General features: G+C 41.5%; 1 protein-coding gene across 2 annotated transcripts; it reads right to left on the bottom strand.

Moving 5' to 3' along the window:
* Nucleotides 1–1559: 1559 nt before the first annotated feature.
* Nucleotides 1560–20790, bottom strand: LOC115202949 (adhesion G-protein coupled receptor G5). 2 transcript variants are annotated; one of them, XM_029767155.1, is made up of 14 exons: nt 20201–20790; nt 11681–11775; nt 11110–11556; nt 10906–10957; nt 7837–7951; nt 7629–7751; nt 7236–7364; nt 6564–6606; nt 6032–6138; nt 5791–5906; nt 5270–5529; nt 5057–5156; nt 4656–4936; nt 1560–2599 (listed from the first exon to the last, which is right to left on the bottom strand). In XM_029767155.1, the coding sequence occupies exons 2-14, from the start codon at nt 11745–11747 to the stop codon at nt 2481–2483; spliced, it is 1959 nt and encodes a 652-aa protein (XP_029623015.1). In that variant the 5' UTR covers nt 11748–11775; nt 20201–20790; the 3' UTR covers nt 1560–2480. The 2 variants fall into 2 exon arrangements, with proteins under 2 accessions (XP_029623015.1, XP_029623016.1); XM_029767156.1 differs by lacking the exon at nt 20201–20790 and having other exon boundaries at nt 11681–12566.
* Nucleotides 20791–22915: the final 2125 nt, after the last annotated feature.

Below are 22915 nucleotides of genomic sequence, written 5' to 3'. Positions count from 1 at the left end.
ACCAACAAGTGCTGAGCATATGTGAGAACTCCTTCAAGACTGTTGAAAAGCATTCCAGGTGAAGCTGGTTCAGAGTTCATCAAGGCAAAGGGTGGCTACTTTGAAGGATGTCAAATATAAAATATATTTATATTTGTTTAACACGTTTTTGGTTACTATATGATTCCATATGTGTTATTTCATAGTTTTGATGTCTTCACTATTATTCTACAATGTAGAAAATAGTCAAAGATAAACCCTTGAATGAGTAGGAGTGTCAACTTTTGACTGGTACTGTATCTGACTTGGATCATCATTTTGTCCATGTGATGATTTTATGACTGGCCTTGATGACTCAGACACAGAGGAAGTGATATTTGATGAGACTGATGAGGTAGACACGGGTGATGGAGGCATAAAACAGAAATAGAGAAGAGCATGGCCTATGTGTCTATCTATATTCCATTTACTTTAAGATCTGGTTAGGGTGTTACGCTATTTAACAATAGGCTACAATGTATGAGTGCACAATGGGTAGGTTGAGATGTTTGTGGGTATGAAAAGACTGTCTTATTAAACACTATGTTTTACTCACACCTGCCTTTGGGCATTAAAAGCACAGGGAGATAGTGTGGACACAATCGGTTTGCTGTATCTAAGTCTGGTAACAGTAAATTCTAATGTAGGCTAAATATAGTCAATCCTCTTCTTAAGAATGGACAACTCATTGACAGGCTACAAGAGACATAAGTATCAGTTTGATGGTTTACTTCCTCATTCTCCCCCACTCTTTTCCATCATGTGTTTTTACAGTGCATTTACCCTGCTCCCTGTCACTCTGAAGTAACCCAGTGTGTGGGCCACGTAAAAACCATGTTGTGCAAGTTTCCACACGGTCACTGTAATCATCCTGCAACTAAGCAATCATGAAACACTCTGTTTTCCTTAGAACCTCTGCAATTTACTGTAAACCAGAGCTACAGCATCATACACTGAGTGTACCAAACATTAAGAAAACCTTCCTAATATTGAGTTGCACCCCCTTTTGCCCTCAGAACAGCCTCAATTTGTCAGGACACGGGCTACAAGGCGTCGAAAGTGTTCCACAGGGATGTTGGCCCATGTTGACTCCAATGCTTCCCACCGTTGTGTCAAGTTGGCTGGATGTTCTTTGGGTGGTGTACCATCATTGATACACACAGGAAACTGTTGAGTGCGAAAAACCCAGCAGCGTTGCAGTTCTTAACACACTCAAACCGGTGCGCCTGGCACCTACCATGTTCAAAGGCACTTCAGTCTTTGTCTTGCCCATTCACAATCCATGTCTCAAAGCTTAAAAATCCTTCTCTAACCTGTCTCCTCCCCTTCATCTACATTGATTTGAAGTGGATTTAATAAGGTATAAGGGATCATAGCTTTCACCTGGCTTCAACTGGTCAGTCTATGTCATGGAAAGAGCATGTGTTTAATGTTTTGTACACACATTGTAGTTGTATACAGTGCAGGTATTTCGCTTATGAATTGTTAAGATCAATTATTACATATTTTTGTAGTTGTACAGTCAAACTAAGGTCCTGGTGTTCTTTTCTTATACAGTACACTTTTATTGAAGCAATATACATTTACATCCACACAAATACAATATTACAATACGTTTTCAAAAGTTGCAAAATATATACACACAATAATGGCAGTGGCACAACCAGTCATGTTTTCTAAAAAATATATCTCTGTACAATAAAGTGCAAAACACAGTCCAGTAACTATGATCTGAAAATACAGTGTTTGTCACAGAATAGAGCAAGTTGCCAACTTCAGCCAAATGTCATTGTACAATGCCTGCCGTCTTTCAGATGATGGCCTGAGTGACACTTCTATGAGTCCTTTTCTGAGTAAAGTAACTACCATTCTCTGGAAAACGATGTATGAAAGTTTCTTACATATGTGATTCTACAACATGATGAATGGGTAAATGGCAAGACTAAGAAGCTAAAGTGCTACTTCAAAAGTTTGAAATGAGCGATGACTGATATCTATGAAATGATACGTTTACACAGAATAAAACAAGCTTATCAAGGTTCGCCCTGGGCTTAAAGCTGAAATCTGTAGGGGTGAAACTGCCACATCCGTCTGCAATATTACAACAAAGACGTTACTTCAAACAACGAACACAATTTTTTTTTCATTGCACATGCGATAGATCAGCAGAGTACTATGATATTTTTTTTTACCAGGATGCATCTCTGCCCCATAATAAAAGAATAACAAATGTGCCTGGAGTGACCAGTGGAACTGTTTCACCTTATGTGAAATATAGCTTTAAGCTTTAATTTTGACAGTATTTTTTTTTACAGTCACTCAGATGTGCATGGAAATGGCTTGTATAGTGCAATATTCTGAATCTCACCCCCAGAGTTGGAATGTTCTGACTGACAGAGGTACATTTGGTACATTGCTCCTCCGTTAGCCTACAAAAAAAATGATATCCCATGTACCCCAGCTCAGCTCTTCTCCTGCAGCATGTGTTGCCTGGTGGAAGATGCTGTGCTACCATCCAAACTAGACCTGGATTGTTTCCGCATCCGATCAAGAATGTAGAATCGGAGCATCAGGAAGAAACCTATGGGACAGACCACACAATGTTTCAGATTAGTTCTGTGATGGACCAATAATACAGTACAGAAGCTGGAATCTATGCTCTAGAATTAGATTCCAGATTCTGAATTCAAAACAGCCTATAATCAACATCATTCTAAGCTATCTGTAACAGCTAAATGCTTAATGAATGTCACTTATTTCAACAGTAGTGAAACAAATGACATGGAAACAAATCCATATACACTACCGGTCAAAAGTTTTATAACATCTTCTCATTCAAGTTTTTTTTATTTGACTTTTTTTTACATTGTATAATAGTGAAGACATCAAAACTATGAAATAACACATATGGAATCATATAGTTACCAAAAATGTGTTCAACAAATCAAAATATATTTGAGATTCTTCAAATAGCCACCCTTTGCCTTGATGACAGCTTTGCACACTTTTGGCATTCTCTCAACCAGCTTCATGAGGTAGTCACCTGGAATGCATTTCAATTAACAGGTGTGCTTTCTTAAGTTAATTTGTGGAATTTCTTTCCTTCTTAATGCATTTGAGCCAATCAATTGTGTTGTGACCCAGTAGGGGGGGTATACCAGCCTTATTTGGTAAAAGACCAAGTCCATATTATGGCAAGAACAGCTCAAATAAGCAAAGAGAAATGACAGTCCATCATTACTTTAAAACATGAAGGTCAGTCAATAAGGAACATTTCAAAAACTTTGAATATTTCTTCAAGTGTAGTCGCATAAACTATCAAGCGATATGATGAAACTGGCACTCATGTGGACCGCCACAGGAATGGAAGACCCAGAGTTACCTCTGCTGCAGAGGATAAGTTCATTAGAGTTACCAGCCTCAGAAATTGCAGCCCAAATAAATGCTTCACAAAGTTCAAGTAACAGACACATCTCAACATCAACTGTTCAGAGGAGACAGTGTAAATCAGGCCTTCATGGTCGAATTGCTGCTAAAGGAACCACTACTAAAGGACACCCATAAGATGAGACTTGCTTGGGCCAAGAAACACGAGCAATGGACATTAGACCAGTGGGAATTTGTCCTTTGGGTTGGAGTCCAAATTGGAGATTTTTGGTTCCAACCGCCGTGTCTTTGTGAGACGCGGTGTGGGTGAACGGATGATCTCTGCATGTGTATTTCCCACTGTAAAGCATGGAGGAGGAGGTGTTATGGTGTGGGGGTGCTTTGTTGGTGACACTGTCTGTGATTTATTTAGAATTAAAAGCATACTTAACCAGCATGGCTACCACAGCATTCTGCAGCGATACGCCATCCCTACTGGTTTGGGCTTAGTGGGACTATCATTTGTTTTTCAATAGGACAATGACCCAACACACCTCCAGGCTGTGTAAGGGCAATTTGACCAAGAAGGAGAGTGATGGCGTGCTGCATCAGATGACCTGGCCTCCACAATCCCGACCTCAACCAAATTGTGATGGTTTGGGATGAGTTGGACCGCAAAGTGAAGGAAAAGCAGTCGACAAGTACTCAGTATATGTGGGAACTCCTTCAAGACTGTTGGAAAAGCATTCTAGGTGAAGTTGGTTGAGAGAATGAAAAGAGTGTGCAAAGCTGTCAAGGCAAAGGGTGGCTGTTTGAAGAATCTAATATAAAATATATTTTGATTTGTTTAACACTTTTGGTTACTACATGATTCCATATGTTACTTCATAGTTTTAATGTCTTCACTATTATTCTACAATGTAGAAAATAGTAAAAATAAAGAAAAACCTTTGAATGAGTGGGTGTTCTAAAACCTTTGACTGGTAGTGTAGGTATTTTAAAAAGGTCACACCAGCAATAAAGAGCAGCTTTTTTGTGAACTTCCTGCAGACAGAGCTATACACTAGCTTCTAAACTAAGCATGTAGCTAATAGCTAGTGAATACAACCGGAAATCAGTTGCAGGGAGGTTTTTCATTATACGCTGTTGAAACAGAACAATTTTACAGGGCATTGTTTCAAAGCAACACAATAGACAGTTGGCTCTGACAGCCTCCTCTGGTCATGTGACCATATTAACCTTTTTGATAGACTCAACAGAGGTGGACCTACCCTGTAGGGAGTTGAGGATGCAGAAGAGGAAGGGGATGAACTCAGAGAGCTGTCCAAAGTCCAAGAATCCCAGGCCCCACGTGGTCCCGAACAGGCAGCTGAGACCCCAGATACTGAGGAACGCCACCTTGTTCTTCCGCCACTCGTCTCGGTTCTGGATATTTCTCAGGACCAGGAAGAGCATGATCAGACCAGAGATGACCACTACAGCCAGGAAGGTCAGGTTGATGAAGTAATGGGCTAGTAGGCCTACAGAGTGTGGAGACACATCCATCCAGCACCTAGAAGACCATGGTGAAAAAGCATGAATCACTGGGCTAACTTACTCATCACCTCAGTCAAATGTCAAAACTTTAACTACTGTTCATCTTACAGGTACAGTAGATCCAAAGTGCACTCACATCAAGTAGGGGTTGTTGACATCATCACTGGACACAACCTCTATCACACCATAGACTTTTCCAATGGCAAGCAGTACAATGACCGGAACAGCTGGGAGACCTGCACAGAGGATCAAAATGATGATAACAGTCAATGTGTATTCAAGTCAATTGTATTCATCTACCAATGGGCAGTGGAATATAAACCAATTCTTTGTGTATGCTTCTACTCACCAAAGCCAACCAGGTGCCAAACATAAGGATTGGGGGAGGGGCTGAACACCATGTAGACCAACCAAAAGGTGTGAAACACTTCAATAAACATCCAGGAAAAGGAACTGAGCAGAGCATAGTGGAGAGCCGCCCCAAAAGCCCAGCATGCCTTGTTCCCTCCCACGTTGGCCACAGTCCCTGTCAGGAAGAAGAGGAGGCTAAGAAGGAACAGTGCCATGGCCAGACCCCGATGGACTCCAATGGACTGGTCCTTCGCTCTCCTGCCACAGTGCAAGAAGAGGAGAGAAAGTTAGTGAGAGAGATGGAGGAAGGGGAGGGGGATGGAGGGAGGGAGGGAGGGAGAGAGAGTGAGTAACTATAATGAAACAAATATCACTCATTTTTCAAACATTTAGGATTTTCCATGATCTCAGATATTTGCACATGATTAGAAAGTATTGTCACATGTTGAGGCCTGGTAGGAGATATTATGCGTAGGACAGGCTGCAGGGAGACAGATCATTGCATGTGAGGAGAAGTACCTCTGTGTGTTAAGGAAGTAGATGAGGACAACACAGCTCAACGTAGAGGCAGCACAGCCCATTGATGTAATGACAGTTAGAGCCACCAGATGGCGGACTGGTCGTGGTTCCAATTGCTGAGGTGAATAGAAGACAAAAACCAAGTTTAGGCCTACTATTACCAATCTACTTGAGATGAGTTCTTATTTATTTATTTAAATGATTGCCCATGTAAATATTCTAGATAGAGGTTATAGCTCACCACTAGGATGGCAAAGTATGTGAGATGATTACAGTGGCACTCTGTGTCCTCCACACCTTTCTGTATGGTCTCACAACCTTCCTTTTTCCATGTGACCTCTGTTGGATCTGCAACAATTAAACCAATATCAATAGCCGTAGCAAGACCGGGAAATGCTAACACTTCATAATTAAGCGTGGTGTGGTATATGGCCAATATACCACAAGTAAGGGCTGTTCTAACACACGACGCAACGAGAAGTGCCTGGATACAGTCCTTAGCCGTGGTATATTGACCATATATCACAAACCCCAGAGGTGCCTTATTGCTATTATAAACTGGTTACCAACATAATTAGAACAGTAAACAAGTAATTTTGCGTCATACCTGTGGTATATTATCTGATATACCACGGCTTTCAGCTAATCAGCATCCAGGGTTCGAAAGACCCGGTTTATAATCATGAATAAACATCCTCTATATTCAATACAAATAATAATATAAATAAGTACGCTATTATTGCAACCAAGTTTAAACATGCTTCTTTACAAACCTTTCTTTGTGTCCCAAGAAACACATTTTCTTGAGTGACTTGTCTGAAAAAGACAAGTTACAAAAAGGAGATAAGAGGCAAGTAGGGACTAACATATTTAATTCACCACTAGATGGTGACCTGGATACTGAACAACAACACATACCAAATACTGTATATCTGTCTGGCATACAAGATTAGCTTCAATCATATTTTACAAGTGCTACTGTTGACCAAATCAAACACTGAGTCAGACCAGAAAGGATCAAGTGTGCAATGATGTGCACACATTTTCAATTTAACTGATGCACCAGAATCAATCAACACTAAGACCACGCTGAGATAAAGTACAGAAACACTACAACCATACAACAGAAAGTTAACTTTACTCTAACTGTACAACTGTTTAAGGATACAAATCTACTGTACTCAGGGGCAACACCCCTGTGATGTACAGTGTTGAATAAAAAGCTACTTGCTACAGTACAATTGCTAGAGTGACTAATTCTGAGATGAAGCAGACATCTTTTTCTACAAATCTTTCACATTGTTTCCTTTTGCTTCTGAAAGGGCTTTTGAAGTGGTTTGTGCTCGGAGGGTTTGAGACAGTAAAATACATCAAGGGAAGGATATGGCGTGCTTCAAGTCAACTAAGACACACAGATGCATTCAGGCAAGCACGCACACACTTACTGGTATGACAGAATGATGGAAACCAATCCTGATTGGCTCTGGAAGGTTGGTGATGATCTCATTCTCCACAGTGATTCCCACCACATCTTCTAGAATCCTGATGTCATTCTGGTCTACCTTAGAACTCCCCTGTGAACACAACAACCAGAATCACAACTACACTTCACACTATACGGGTCGGTTTCCCCGGACACAGATTAAACTTCGTCTAGGACTAAAAAGCATGTTCAATGGAGAATCTTCATTGTCTAATTCTTAGCTTAAATTATGTCCGGAAAACCGGTCCTGCTATAAAGAAGCATTACCAATGATTTGGTGCTTTAGTGTAAACTGTAATGTACAGTTTATATAGACTAGGTTAGCAGCCAAGTGAAAAACCCAATTGGCTCTTACCTGGAATAAGATACTGTTTTTGAAGTAGGTGCAGACAACCTTGACCTTTTTCTTTTCTGGAGGTTTCAGACAAGAAGGCAGGTGAACTGATGGAATCATTTGAGGAGGAACTCCTTGAGGCGCCTGCACAACACCAACACACAAGTTAGTTATAATAATCATATAACATTACGTGTTTGTGTGTCTGTGTGTGCGTTTATGGTCTTACAGGCAGAGTGACGTTGTAGCCCTGAAAGCCTTCCTTCATCTCCACCACAGAGCTCAGGGCACAGGGCAGCACCACGTTCCCCAGCACCTTGGACCTCATCACTGTCTCCTCTATCCTACAGACCAATACAGACAGTATTTACAACCCACTATCTCATACAAGTAATTTCTATGCATTACATACAGTGCCTTTGGAAAGTATTCAGACCCCTTGACTTTTTCCACATTATGTTACATTACAGCCTTATTCTAAAATGGATTAAATAGTTTTCCCCCGCCCTCATGAATCTACCCGGAATACCCCATAATGACTAAGCAAAAACAGGTTTATAAATTTGAGCTAATTTATAATAAAGAAAACCCTGAAATATCACATTTACATAACTATTCAGACTCTTTACTCAGTACTTTGTTGAAGCACCTTTGGCAGCGACTACAGCCTTGAGTCTTCTTGGGTATGATGCTACAAGCTTGGCACACCTGTATTTGCAGAGTTTCTCCCATTCTTCTCTGCAGATCCTCTCAAACTCTGTCAGGTTGGATAGGAAGTGTTGCTGCACAGCTATTTTCAGGTCTCTCCAGAGATGTTTGATCGGGTTCAAGTCCGGGCTCTGGCCGGGCCACTCAAGGACATTCAGAGACTTGTCCCGAAGCCACTCCTGCGTTGTCTTGGCTGTGTGCTTAGGGTTCTTGTCCTGTTGGAAGATGAACCTTCACCCCAGTCTGAGGTCCTGAGCGCTCTGGAGCAGGTTTTTATCAAGGATCTCTCTGTACTTTTTCCGTTCATCTTTGCCTCGATCCCGACTAGTCTCCCAGTCCTTGCCGCTGAAAAACATCCCCACAGCATGATGCTGCCACCACCATGCTTCACTGTAGGGATGCTGCCAGGTTTCCTCAAGACGTGACGCTTAGCATTCAGGTCAAAGAGTTCAATCTTGGTTTCATCAAAGCAGAGAATCTTGTTTCTCTGAGAGTATTTAAGTGCCTTTTGGCAAACTCCAAGCGAGCTGTCATGTGCCTTTTACTGAGGAGTGGCTTCCGTCTGGCCACTCTATCATAAATGCCTGATTGGTGGAGTGCTGCAGAGATGGTTGTCCTTCTGGAAGGTTCTCCCATCTCCACAGAGGAACTCCAGAGCTCTGTCAGAGTGACCATCGGGTTCTTGGTAACCTCCCTGACCAGGCCCTTCTCCCCCGATTGTTCAGTTTGGCCGGGTGGCCAGCTCTAGGAAGAGTCTTGGTGGTTCCAAACTCCTTCCATTTAAGAATGATGGAGGGCACAGTGTTCTTGGGGACCTTCAATGCTGCAGACATTTTTTGGTACCCTTCCCCAGATCTGTGCTTCAAGACAATCTTGTCTTGGAGCTCTACGGATAATTCCTTCGACCTCATGGCTTGGTTTTTGCTCTGACATGCACTGTCAACTATGGGACCTTTTTACAGACAGTTGTGTGCCTTTCCAAATCATGTCAAATCAATTGAATTTATCACAGGTGGACTCTAATCAAGTTGTAGAAACATCTCAAGGATGATCAATGGAAACAGGATGCACCTGAGCTCAATTTTGAGTATATTTATGTAAATAGGGTCTCTGTTTTTTATTTGTAATACATTTGCAAAAACTTCAAAAAATCTATTTTTACTTTGTCATTATGGGGTATTGTCACGTGTGCTCCCTCTCCGGCCTCTAGTGTGTTTACTTATTAAAACACTCACTCCCTGAACTTGCTTCCCGACTATCAGCGCACATCGTTACAGAATAACGCCTCACCTAAGGGAATCATCAGGGAGTCTTTTTTTTGTGTGTGTCATTGTAAATGCAGTCGGGTCCGGGACCCACTACAGGCTCTCATGCTTCAGCCGGATTGCCAGGCTCCCCTGCCTCCGCCGGCTCATCAGGCTCTCATGCCTCAGCTGGATCGCCAGACTCCCCTGCCTCGTCTGGCTTTTATGCCTTTGTCGGATCGCCAGTCTCCCCTGCTTCCAACGGCTCGTCAGGCTCTCATGCCTCAGCCGGATGGCCAGGCTCCCCTGCCTCAGCCGGTCTGTCAGGTTCCCGCGCCCCAGGTGGCGACAGGTTCCCGTGCATCAGCAGGGGTGACCGGTCCACTCCTGATCCCCGGGATCGTCCCCTTGGTTGGCGTCCTGCTGCTGGAGCCGAACGCGCCAGGGAGGGGGTACCGTCACGTATGCTCTCTCCGGCGCTCTAGGTCACCATGCTCCCGCGTCTCAGTCGGATTGACAGGTTTCCTGCCGGTCTGCTCCTGATACCCGGGATCGTCATTTTGGGAGGGGGTACTGTCACGTGTGTTCCCTCTCCGGCCTCTAGGTCACCAGGCTGCTCATAATGGCGCACACTGTCACCATCGTTACGGGCACCTGCGCGTCATCAGACTCACCTGGGCTCCATTACCTCCCTGATTACCTTCCCTATATATGTCACTCTTTTTGGTTCCTTCCACAGGCGTTATTGTTTCTGTTCCTGGGTCATGTCTGTGCGTTGTTTGTGTTACGTGTTAGTTTCATTTATTTATTAAAACACTCACTCCCTGAACTTGTTTCCTGACTCTCAGCACACATCGTTACAGCTATTGTGTGTAGATTGCTTTTGGGCATGTGATATTGAAACTGCTGTACAATAGATGGACGTTTTGTGTACAAACCAGCCACCACCCACTAATCACAATGAGCTCAATTTTCTGTTTAAGCTCTGCAGCTCTCTCATAATAGATGACATCATACTTGGGGCGGCAGGGTAGCCTAGTGGTTAGAGCGTTGGACTAGTAACTGGAAGGTTGCAAGTTCAAATCCCCGAGCTGACAAGGGACAAATCTGTTGTTCTGAACAGTTAACCCACTGTTCCTAGGCCGTCATTGAAAATAAGAATTTGTTCTTAACTGACTTGCCTAGTTAAATAAAAAAATTAAAAATACTTCACTACTGCCCGAGCATGTTTACAATCATATCTCGTCATGCTGGTTAGTCAACTCAGGAGGATAGGCATAGCTGGATAAAGGAGTTCGAGAGATGACATGGAGGGGTGTAATTCAAAATAAAGAGGTAAAACTTACATGTTCACCTTATCACCAGATCCCTGACTCGCCTCATCACAAAACTTGTTTTCTGAAAGGCAAAGAATCCGTTCAGAAACAGTCTAGTATTTATATTTTCAAGACTGTATAACACACCCAAAATGTACTTAGATGAACAATAAATTATTCAAGTTGATTTCCTCATCAGACAATTTTTAACTGACAACCTAAAGGCTTGCTTACTGCAGTTGATAATTTCGCCAAAAAACTCATAGGCTGGGTGTGTTTTGGAACTTATGATATCATCCCGTTGTGTCGCGTTGACTATCCCGTACGTCGAAGTCCCTTTGTTGCTGCCTTGGGACAGGTCAGTGCAGCAGTTACCCTGTAGACCAGACGGCCAGCACAGAGTGTGGTTCTGTCCATTCACCTCTACCCAGAGCTGGTCCAGAAGGGGCTCCCAGTACACACAGAAGTGTCTCTCTCTTGCCCCTGGGCTCGGATCCAGCTTGATGACAGAGGAGTTCTCACATTGGGCCGTTATCTCACCTCGGATGGACAGGGAGCTCTCATTGGCTGAGATGGTGATGGTGCCACAGCCCCTTTTCAAATCGTGAGCCAGAGTTAAGAGCCCGTTGCCATGGCTCCAGGTTCCACACATTTTGAAGTCCCTGTCGTTTTCCCCTGATCCTGTTTGGACAATAGTTTTTGACTTTTAGTTTTACTTTTAAACTTTTTAAGAAACAGAATCCCTCTCAGTTCATACAGTATTTTGCTTTATTTGTAGGACATTACAAATAAAATGTTCACTTACCTGATGCAAAGAGGGCAAAGAGAAAGATCATCCACAGGGTCCCTCCAAACCCCTGGTTGGGCCCCATTGTTACTGTATAGTTTCACCTTTGAACTCTATAGAACGGCAAAAAGAACTACACAGTTGTAAAACATGAATACTGCTCAACTTTAATTAGCGTTCTGTGAAAAGCAGGATAGATCTGTCCCAGGGTGATTGCAGTCAGTCTTTCAAACACATATCTGTACCATTCCTTCCAGGGGCAATTCTCTAATTATTTACCCTGTCTTCTCTAAACAACACATTTCCTAGACACCATTCCTCTTCTTAGATTACACTTACTCTTAAAAAAATGTATAATTAACTATTTCCTTATCAATAAAAACATTTGTTCTAAAAATACATTCAGTGTCTTTTATTGAGTTCTTATCAATGAGAACACTCTTTCCTTCCAACGATCACACGGACACCAGTCACTGTGTCTTGTATTCACTGAGTCTTCAATGACAAGTATGTGTTCTGAGGTCTCACAGATGCAGACTTGCCAATGAATGCAATGCTAATTCACTGTATTCACACTAATTCCCTTTTTGAAAACTAAAATCTCTATATCGTATTAGCTATTCTGCAGAAGATGTGTAAAACCCATGTGGCTGCTGCCATGGTGATCGGCGTATCTTCCCACAGACACACGACACAGTCTTTTATTTCAATTCCAACTGAGTTGTAGTAGCAGACATGTGCACAATTTGAAGTGTTGGGGAAGCTACTCTGAAAATATAGTTTACCAAGCTATACTCTTACAAAAAAAAAGGTTCCAAACGGATTCTTCAGCTGTACCCATAGAGAACCCTTTTTGGTTCCAGGTAGAACCCTCTGTATAAAGGGTTCTACATGGAACCCAGGAGGGTTCTACCTGCAACCAAAAAGGGTTCTTCAAAGGGTTAGAGAGCACCTTTTTTTCCTAAGAGTGTATAGAAATGACGTCACACTGGAAGAAATTAAGCTACACTAAAGCTACCCTGAAGAAAAGTATTGTTTATTTAACTAAAGTTACTTGGGAAAAGTAGTTCACTACATCCAAACTACTTTGTGAAAAATGATCATATGTAAATCTGAAATGTCATAGACTACAAATTGCAAGAACAGATCACTTGGGTAAAATGTTACAGAATGTTTAATTTAGCCTATTAAACACAAAAATTATGTTTCAAGTAAGAATTATGCAGGTCTGATGCCGAAAAATAAAGGAAATTCTTGACTACTTCATCCATATTTTATTTTTGTTAAAAAGTAGTGTGTAGTTCCAGTAGTTAGCTACACCACTACATGGAAGCTAGCTAAGGGTGAATTTCGCTACATTAGTAAAATATGTTTAGTGAGATCTATCTCTCTTCAACATCAGATTTACAACTTTTCTGTTTACACTAGCCTCTGATGTGATATGGCCAAAGCCACATTACTGCTTCATGTGTGAGTGCAGCTATTAGCATAACGTAAATACCATAGTTTATAGACAAACAAAATAAGGACACCAATTCAAACTATACAGGAGATTCATATCTAAACCATATTGTGCATAGTGTTGCAAACGTGATTAATGCAGTGATATTATTCACAAATATTTTTGTGGATATTTTTAGAGCCTTTAATTTACAATTTGGCTAACAGAGCAAAAATCCCATCTATTGGTATTAAGGTAATTCTTGCAGGGAAATGAGCTTCACGCTGTATGACTCAGAGGGGGGTATATGGTGTAGATGTCTCCCACATTACCTCAGGAGGAAGTGTTGGAGACATCTGTTGAAGAAAGATTTGAATCTAGATCTGTCTCTTTACACTACAAAAGTATATTTCCTGGGACTAGTTTGTGGAAATAGTGTAGTGTAAAGAGGCCCTAAGATTGAGGGGACAGGACGGGATTTTAGCTCGCAAACGTTAACAATGCTAGCTATTTTTGACAAACTTTATTAGCTAATGGCAACATTGCCATCTCTCTAAAGTAAATTTGACGACATGATAATGATGGCAAAGTTGTTTCCTACTAATTATTTGCCTACTTTAGCAATGCCATCGTAATTTAGACTAAATGGTCATTAGTCCCCTTTCAGAATAACTGGACATCAGTCAACTTTTCGGCAGCAATATGGTGAACGTTTATTACAATGGCATTACACAAACTAATGATGACAGTGCAAGCTATTGGCTACATGCTTTGGTTTCTGTGGGAAAACTGCACTCCCCCATAACAGAAGACAGACAAAAACTGCACACAGCCATTGAACCACAATCTAGTGGGGTTTGTGGAGGAGACAGTTTACGTACAACATACCTAAGAAACCTGCCACCTGCAAATGATACACACGTACAAGCACTGAGCTAAATGTTGAGACAGGAAGGTTTCCTACAGGTGAAGGCCTATTCTCATCTATGCAAAAATGTATTTATTATGTAATGAGTGTGAGCACCAACACAAGTGAGACATCATCAATCCCACAATAGGCCTGTTGTAAAAACAGCATCATATGACAGATGTCACAAACAGAACAGTGAATGCCGTTTTCTATAAAGTATGTCTGGATTGTGGTCTCTGTACTTGCCCTTTGTGGTAAGGTGTGAGTTCCCGGTGGTTTCAGGTGTTGAGAAACTTCTCCATTTCCACAAACTTTTCTCCTCTGACTGTTTTAATATATTTTTTTAACCATGTCTTTACCTATCCTGCTTCCCTACACAATATTTGTACTTTGCTCAGAACTTATCTCACATAATCTAACACAATGGGGTCAGGTCACACACGTCTGCAATACTACTCTTCTCCATGTTCAACCACTCTTTCTTCCTCTCTAAGCATGGCCCCCTTGGCAAACAGATCATACTACTGATAAGCTATACACGGTTTTGTACTTCGAAGTATTGCATTGTGTAATTCCAGTTAGGAATTTGTTGTACACTTCAGGAATAAGGATGGGAATTAATTTTAGTTTTAGCAGCAGTAGCAGTTAGTCTTCATGCACTGGGGCATGAGGGGGACTGTAGTAACATGCTCTAATGCAGTGGTATTCAAACTTTTTCAACAACAAAAAAACGTGTTCACAAGGACTTCTCGGGACCCCACCCAAAATGTAATGAAACAACCTTAAAATAGTTACATGAACATTGTTACATCAACAAATAACCTTCAATTCCTTACATTTCCATCTCTTATCAAAATGAAAAGAAACCAATAAATACATTTACTCAAAATATACAGTACCAGTCAAAAGTTTGGACACACCTACTCATTTTAGGGTTTTTCTTTATTTTTACTATTTTCAAAATTGTAGAATAATATTGTAGACATCAAAACTATGAAATAACACATATGGAATCATGTAGTAACCAAAAAAGTGTTAAACAAATCAAAATATATTTTATATTTGAAATTCTTCAAAGTAACGACCCTTTGCCTTGATGACAGCTTTGCACACTCTTGGCATTCTCTCAACCAGCTTCATGAGGTAGTCACCTGGAATGCATTTCAATTAACAGTTGTGCCAGTTACAAGTACATTTGTGGAATTTCTTTCCTTCTTAATGCACTTGAGCCAATCAGTTCTGTTGTGACAAGGTAGGAGTCGTATACAGAAGATAGCCCTATTTGGTAAAAGACCAAGTCCATATTATGGTAAGAACAGCTCAAATAAGCAAAGAGAAACGACAGTCCATCAATATTTTAAGACATGAAGGTCAGTCAATGCGGAAAATTTCAAGAACTTTTAAAGTTTATTCAAGTACAGTCGCAAAAACCATCAAGCGCTATGATGAAACTGGCTCTCACAAGGACTGCCACAGGAAAGGAAGACCCAGAGTTACCTCTGCTGCAGAGGACAAGTTCATTTGAGTTACCAGCCTCAGAAATTGCATTCCAAATAAATGCTTCACAGAGTTCAAGTAACAGACACATCTCAACATCAACTGTTCAGAGGAGACAGCCTGAATCAGGCCTTCATGGTCAAATTGTTGCAAAGAAACCACTACTAAAGGACACAAATAGGAAGAGGAGAGTTGCTTGGGCCAAGAAACACGAGCAATGGGTATTAGACCGGTGGAAATCTGTCATTTGGTCTGATGAGTCCAAATTTGAGATTTTTGATTCCTGCCGCCATGTCTTTGTGAGACGTAGAGTTGGTGAACGGATGATCTTCGCATGTGTGGTTCCCACCGTCAAGCATGGAGGAGGAGGTGTGATGGATGGTGTGGGGCTGCTTTGCTGGCGACACTGTCAGTGATTTATTTAGAATACAAGGCACACTTAACCAGCATTGCTACCACATCGTCCCATCTGGTTGGCGCTTAGTGGGACTATAATTAGTTTTTCAACAGGACAATGACCCAACACACCTCCAGCTGTGTAAGGGTTATATGACCAAGAAGGAGAGTGATGGAGCGCTGCATCATTTGACCTGGCCTCCACAATCACCTGACCTCAACCCAATTGAGATGGTTTGAGATGAGTTGGACCGCAGAGTGAAGGAAAAGCAGCCAACAAGTGCTCAGCATATGTGGGAACTCCTTCAAGACTGTTTGAAAAGCATTACAGGTGAAGCTGGTTGAGAGAATGCCTAGAGTGTGCAAACTGTCATCAAGGCAAAGGGTGGCTATTTGAAGAATATCAAATATAAAATATATTTTGATTTGTTTAACAATTTTTTGGTTACTAGATGATTCCATATGTATTATTTCATAGTTTTGATGTCTTCACTATTATTCTACATACAATGTAGAAAATAGCAAAAATAAAGAAAAACCCTGGAATGAGTAGGTGTGTCCAAACTTGACTGGTACTGTATATATGTTTTTGTCTTTCTCAAATGTTTTTATATTGTCCAATACAATAATCTGTATTCTGATTTTTTTTGTTCCTAAAAAATGTATAAATACTAAATAATAATTTGGCGACCCCGACTTTGAATACCACTGTGAGTCTATGTGAAACTGCTGAACATACCAATAAGATCTACGCATCAACCCACCAGGCAGGTCTAAACTTGATGTTTTTTATCGCCCTTGCATGACCAACTCCCTTGTAGCCACCTCAACAAGCAGTGTTGCACACCTTCCCTATCTGTCACATTACTGCTAAAGTGGGCTTAAGATCATTTGCCAACAAGTTGAAGTATAAAAACAATGTAACAGTAGTGTTATTATCATGCAAAAGTGAGCACAATAAGAGAGGTCTTGATTATTTGTCTATGAGTAAATGAAATACAGCACATTTTTGAAAGTATGAAGACAACGTCAAATATCAGACAATCGTCAACAGCATGGTCTTTATGGATTGTACAGTGGACTATATCTTAACCATACTTATAAGAAATGCACAGTCTCCCCCACCACATAATCAGACTTCACATAATCAACAAGTGCACGGTGCTCAGTTCTCTTCTGTTTGAGAAGGGCGAACCCGACCTCCACCCAGTCTCTGCCCCCACCCCCTCTCCATTGTTCAAGCCGAGGGCCTAAATGCAGTGAAAGAATGTCCCTTTTCACTTCTCAACTTTGTGTGTGTGTGTGTGTGTGTGTGTGTGTGTGTGTGTTGACACGGTTCAGACAGTTATAAATGCTCAAGGCCACAAAGCATATTGTATAGTAGCTAGCCAAATAACGCATGAGCTTGGTCTCAAATATGAGTCTTATCATTGTGTAAGCAACTTAAGTTTACATTTTGATACTTCAGATGTGACAGAGGTAAATTCACACACACACACGATCATAAAAAAAGACTTGAACTACTTACTGTAATTTCTTTTCACACTTCCCCCACCCGTTTCACCCTTTCTTTTCAAAGATGATGCATGTGTGAAATTGTGGCCTCAATTGAAACTTCCGCTTCCCTTGAACTCTTGTTCAAACATTTTTTTTTAATAAGCTGCAGTATTTTAAGCTGCAAACCTTTTTTCTTTAAGCTGCAGTGTTTCGATGTATTCAACAACAGTGATTCCTCCTGTCTGTCATGGGCAGCATCTGTATATCACTTCAGAGTAGTAGAGGTCTGAGTGGCAAACCAGTCAAAGCAATTGTGAGTCAGACAGACATGCAACAGGCTTTACTCCACCACCTTTTGTCTGAGAAGAGTAAACGGAGCATAAACGCCTCGCTATGGCAGAGAAATGTGACCTGGTCTGTGACATCAGAGCTAAACAAAAAAGCTCTGTTGTTGGGGCCCTAAGCTAAACAGACAAAGAGCGTGAATAAAGTTCAAGGGTCAAACGATGGTCCAGCATCTGCTTTAGCTATGTTGACCAGTGTCCCCTCAAAGACCTGATTTCAGCCATTTAGATGAACAGGTGGGCAGAGTAGTTGGTTCAGATCAGAGATGCAAGTAAAGCTAGGAAACTCAGCTGTTTCAAGAGGGCCAAAACAAAGATGAAAGTGCCAAAAATATTCGCATTTACTACATTTTAATTTAAGGGTATACAGTTCATCCAGTAATTTAATATGACTTTAATATTGATTCCTTCTGTGAGGAAGCCATGGCCCAGTAAGCATCAACATTGCCAATGTCGATTTTATTTTTTATTTTACCTTTATTTAACTAGGCAAGTCAGTTAAGAACAAATTCTTATTTTCAATGACAGCCTAGGAACAGTGGGTTAACTGCCTTGTTCAGGGGCAGAACGACAGATTTTTACTTTGCCAGCTCGGGGATTCGATCTTGCAACCTTCCGGTTACTAGTCCAACGCTCTAATTGATGTCTGTTCCCCTGCGGGAATCTAATTAGCATAAGGAAAAAATCCCCATAAAAATCTATCAGTTTAACCTAGAGATAGAGTGCATATGGAAAGTATTCAGACCCCTTGACTTTTTCCACATTTTGTTACGTTACAGCCTTATTCTAAAATTGATGAAATTGTTTTTTTCCCTCATCAATTTACACACTATCCCATAATGACAAAAACAAAAAACTGAAATATCACATTTACATAAGTATTCAAACCTTCACTTAGTACTTTGTTGAAGCACCTTTGGCAGTGATTACAGCAGAGTCTTCTTGGGTATAATGCTACAAGCTTGGCACACCTGTATTTGGGCAGTTTTTCCCCATTCTTCTTTGCAGATCCTCTCAAACTCTGTCAGGTTGGATGGAGAGCGTCGCTGCACAGCTATTTTCAGGTCTCTAGAGATGCTCGATCGGGTTCAAGTCCGGGCTCTGGCTGGGCCACTCAAGGACATTAAGAGACTTGTCCCGAAGCCACTCATGCGTTGTCTTGGCTGTGTGCTTAGGGTCCTTGTCCCGTTGGAAGGTGAACCTTCGCCCCAGTTTGAGGCCCTGAGCGCTCTGGAGTAGGTTTTCATCAAGGATCTCTCTGTACAGTATTTTGCTCCGTTCATCTTTCCCTCGATCCTGACTAGTCTCCCAGACCCTTCTGCTGAAAAACATGCTTCATCGTAGGATGGTTGTCCTTCTCCCCCGATTGCTCCGTTTGGCCGGGCGACCAGCTCTAGGAAGAGTGCTGGTGGTTCCAAACTTCTTCCATTTAATAATGATGGAGGTCACTTTGTTCTTGGGGACCTTCAATGCTGCAGACATTTTTACCCTTTCCCAGATCTGTGCCTCTACACAATCCTGTCTCGGAGCTCTACGGACAATTCCTTCGACCTCATGGCTTGGTTTTTGGTCTGACATGCACTGTCAACTGTTAACCCCCAACAACAACTGCTACCTGGGCGCCTATGATGTTGATTAAGGCAGACCCCCGCACCTCTCTGATTCAGAGGGTTTGGGTTGGGGTTGGGCTGAAAATGGGAGACATATTTCGGTTGAATGCATTCAGTTGTGCAGCTGACTAGATGTCCCCATTTCCTAAGGTGTATTTAGTTAATGCCAGTAGTTATTGAACTTTGCAGTCTTCGCAGGCATTTTGTCCCAATGTTCATAGCAACAATTGTAATCTGCTGGTTAAAAGGCTTATCCTGATACAGGAATTGTATTATTTTGCCAACCTTGCAAGCAAGCGGACAAACATTAAACTGCACCAAAACCATCACCCATCACCCAAGCATTGGTATAAATACTAGCAGCACCTCATTTTTCGATTCTGCATTTCATAATAGTAATACGTAATACCATTACAATTATGCCTACTATAAGTAAGAACAGATAGAATTTGGAAGAAATTAAGCCAAAATCAACTGTCACGTACTTCAGAGCAAGTTATTTATGTTTTGGTCAACCTGACAAAGAAAGTGATCAAGTTAACGGAACATATTCCTATCAACAACAGAAAAAAATAAGAAATTAAAGAATACACGAATGTAAGAACTGGTTTGTAACGGGTTGTAGACTAATTTAGCACAATGTGTAGCAGGCCAAATCTGACGTTCACTATTAGACCCTAAAATACAGAAACACCTGCCTCTGCTTTGTCAAAAAATGAATTGTCTCCACACTGCATTTATTAACCGGTAGGCTACACATGTGTTCTGGTGAAATTAGGAAAACAATTAAATATCACAGATTAATGCAGTAAAAAAACGGGTTTACATTTGTTTTGTTGTTACCTTTACACAATCGGACCCCGTCTGCGCCTCTGCTGAACGTGGTGGTTATGGTTTTCCGTCGATTGTTTTCCGTCGATGTCTAAAGATCTGTGTTAGAGGTCCTCCTATAAGCGATGCTCTTCACAACTCCACACGCGGACTATACACTAGTGACAGAAACATAAACTGACGGTGTGAAATGGAAGGCGAAAAAACCCGGATTCCTCCCCAAAGCTCAGACACTCACTCACAGCGTGTGAAAATGAGCTCAGTCATACATGACTGAAAGTTACTCTTTTCAAAGACTCGGGTATTTTTAAATGTCATTAGGCAACTTCCAGACCATACGACACTGCACTGGCACCCGTGCTACACAGTACAGCCACAAAGAAAAGGTCCAGTGTTGTTTGAGCTGCCTAACCCTGTACACTCCTTAGGGAATAGCTGTCAGCACGGACAACGTGTGAGCGCCAGACTGCCTGCGGGTGGTTGGTAAGAGGGCCACTGTTTGGTAAGCTTTCTCTCTGCAAGAAGAATAGAAAGTAAAGGGCTTTTCACTATACAATCTATTTTAGGCTATAACGTGTTCCTAGCTCTCACTTTCTGTAATATTTTCTTAGAGAACGTCATTATCTATAAGGGAAGTCTACATACTACTGTATGTCTTATTGTTATGCACTGTTATTTCCCCAAGGTTATCAGCAGTAGGCTCGCCAACTGTGATATTGTGCCACGTTAATGTTTAACCATGGGTAACAATTACCTGTAGACTTTGACATTTGACATCTTGTCAAGTCACATTTTCCGATGAAAAACCTCACAGGAAGGAGAGAGAGAATGAGGTAGAGGCTCCTCTTCTCTCTTCAGCTGTTTGTGTGTCTGTACAGGGGGGTTTGCACATGCGTGCATGTGAAGAAAGCAAGCTAACAAAGGGATACTTGTCTGTGGAGTGGAAGTATTTTCCAGTTTTATTTTATTATATGGCTGTTTCCCCCAACGAGATAAGGATAAGTCCCACTTCACTGGCGATGAAAGGTGTCTGCTGATTCTCTGTGGCTTGTTTTTGTGTTTGGTAGCGGGAATAGGACAATACAGAATTAATATAGGCATAGGGGGCTACAGTTGAGAGTCACAACTGGCTGTCCGTCCAGCAATGCATGCACCCTGACACCCCAATAACTGTCCAGCCTACCCCAGGAGTTAAAAAGGGAAGCAGAAATTTGTCAAGTCTCCATATCAGAGACAAAGAGGAAGATTAAACAAACGTCACTATTTCTTTGCCAATCTCCAGACAGTGGTTATAATGGTTGATGATTAGGCTTTTTCACTATTAGGACATAGTGTTTTTGTGGTGAAGGAAGTAGGCTATTAACTGTGGCAGTCAGTTAAGTAACAACTTCACAATGGTTCCTCAGCACGCACACACACGCACACGCACTTGCCTATCATCTGTTCTAGAAGGTCTGTCATTTGTTAAAGATTTGTAAAACAGTAATGGTCTTTGTTAAAATTGCATGTTGGTTTAGTTTTCACTGGGAGACCAATAGGTAGTGATGAGTCAGCTCTGCTGCATGCCTTTATAGGTTTGGTGGCCTCTGTCTGGACTCCAACATCCTGCAATTATGGTTTTCACCTTCAACCTTTCATAAACAAATATCAAACACAAATGTGCTTTGCCTTTAACCACTTGTGAAAAAAATGTCTGTCATTTTTTGCGGAGAAGTCATAAAAATGTAGACATAAGATGTGAACTTGGTGTTGAAGGAACCTACACTTCCTCAAACCTTTCTTTGAACATCATGTCATTTGTAGGAGGTTTCATTCACTTGTTAATGCTCTGAAGCTCAAAGCTTAAAACATTCCGTATTACCTCAGACAGTATCAGGTAGATTCCCCTCATACACTTGCACACTCACAGCTATGGCTCAAATACAGCAGGTGCCTTGTGCTCAGAGATACTTTTGTTAACCTCCTCACACCCTTACTCCCTCCCTCACCGCTGGAATGCCGTGGCGCCCCAAGTTAATAACACTGATGTATTGTGCCTAGGGTCACACACACACACACACACACACACACACACACACACACACACACACACACACACACACACACACACACGTGTCTTAGGTCTTACCCTATTAAATATTTTATGGATGCAAACCAAGACACTTGGACTCACGTTCTCTGAGGCCTCCTCTTGTTATTGTCCAAGTCAATGGTTTCATAGCAATTTGGGTGATTTGGGGCCTCACCACTAACTCCAGTCAATTGTTATAGCACCTAAGGCCACACTAAAGAGTATAATACCACATTCACAGCAAACACAAAGATGTAATAGTATTTTGGACCTGTAATGCTGAGTTCACTACACTTTGGTATCACAGCTTTTTGGCATCTCTGAGTTTATGTGCCCTCATTGTCACCACAGGCCCAATCATGACTACACATGTATGTATTGTGGTTGTTATTCCAGGGTGGTGAACATTGAGACTGGCTACCTGCCAATGAGGTGCCAGCAGACTTCTTAAAACCACCGCCCGTATCCCTACTCCCACACCTGTTTTGTCTAACTCCTAATACCAACGGTGATAGAATGTGGGGGAAATCCAGGTGGTGGCCTCACAGGAGAGATAATGTCTGTTTATGTGAGAGACTCCACACACTTAAAGCTCATATTGTAGTGTTTCCCAGACTATAGCCTATGTTCATCAAAATTAAGTTGAGTGTGTATTG

This window comes from Salmo trutta, chromosome 12 (assembly GCF_901001165.1).
Source record: "Salmo trutta chromosome 12, fSalTru1.1, whole genome shotgun sequence".
NCBI lineage: Eukaryota > Metazoa > Chordata > Actinopteri > Salmoniformes > Salmonidae > Salmo > Salmo trutta.
This window is presented reverse-complemented; position numbering and strand designations above follow the sequence as displayed.

Bases quoted from the DNA above. Each gene is read 5' to 3' on its own strand.
- LOC115202949 (XM_029767155.1), bottom strand. From the start codon at position 11,747: ATGGGGCCCAACCAGGGGTTTGGAGGGACCCTGTGGATGATCTTTCTC. The intron at 6,607-7,235 runs GTAAGTGTGTGC...TGTCTTTTTCAG, and splicing joins TCCATCATTCTGTCATACCA to ACAAGTCACTCAAGAAAATG. The intron at 4,937-5,056 runs GTGAGTGCACTT...ATGGTCTTCTAG, and splicing joins GTCAACAACCCCTACTTGAT to GTGCTGGATGGATGTGTCTC.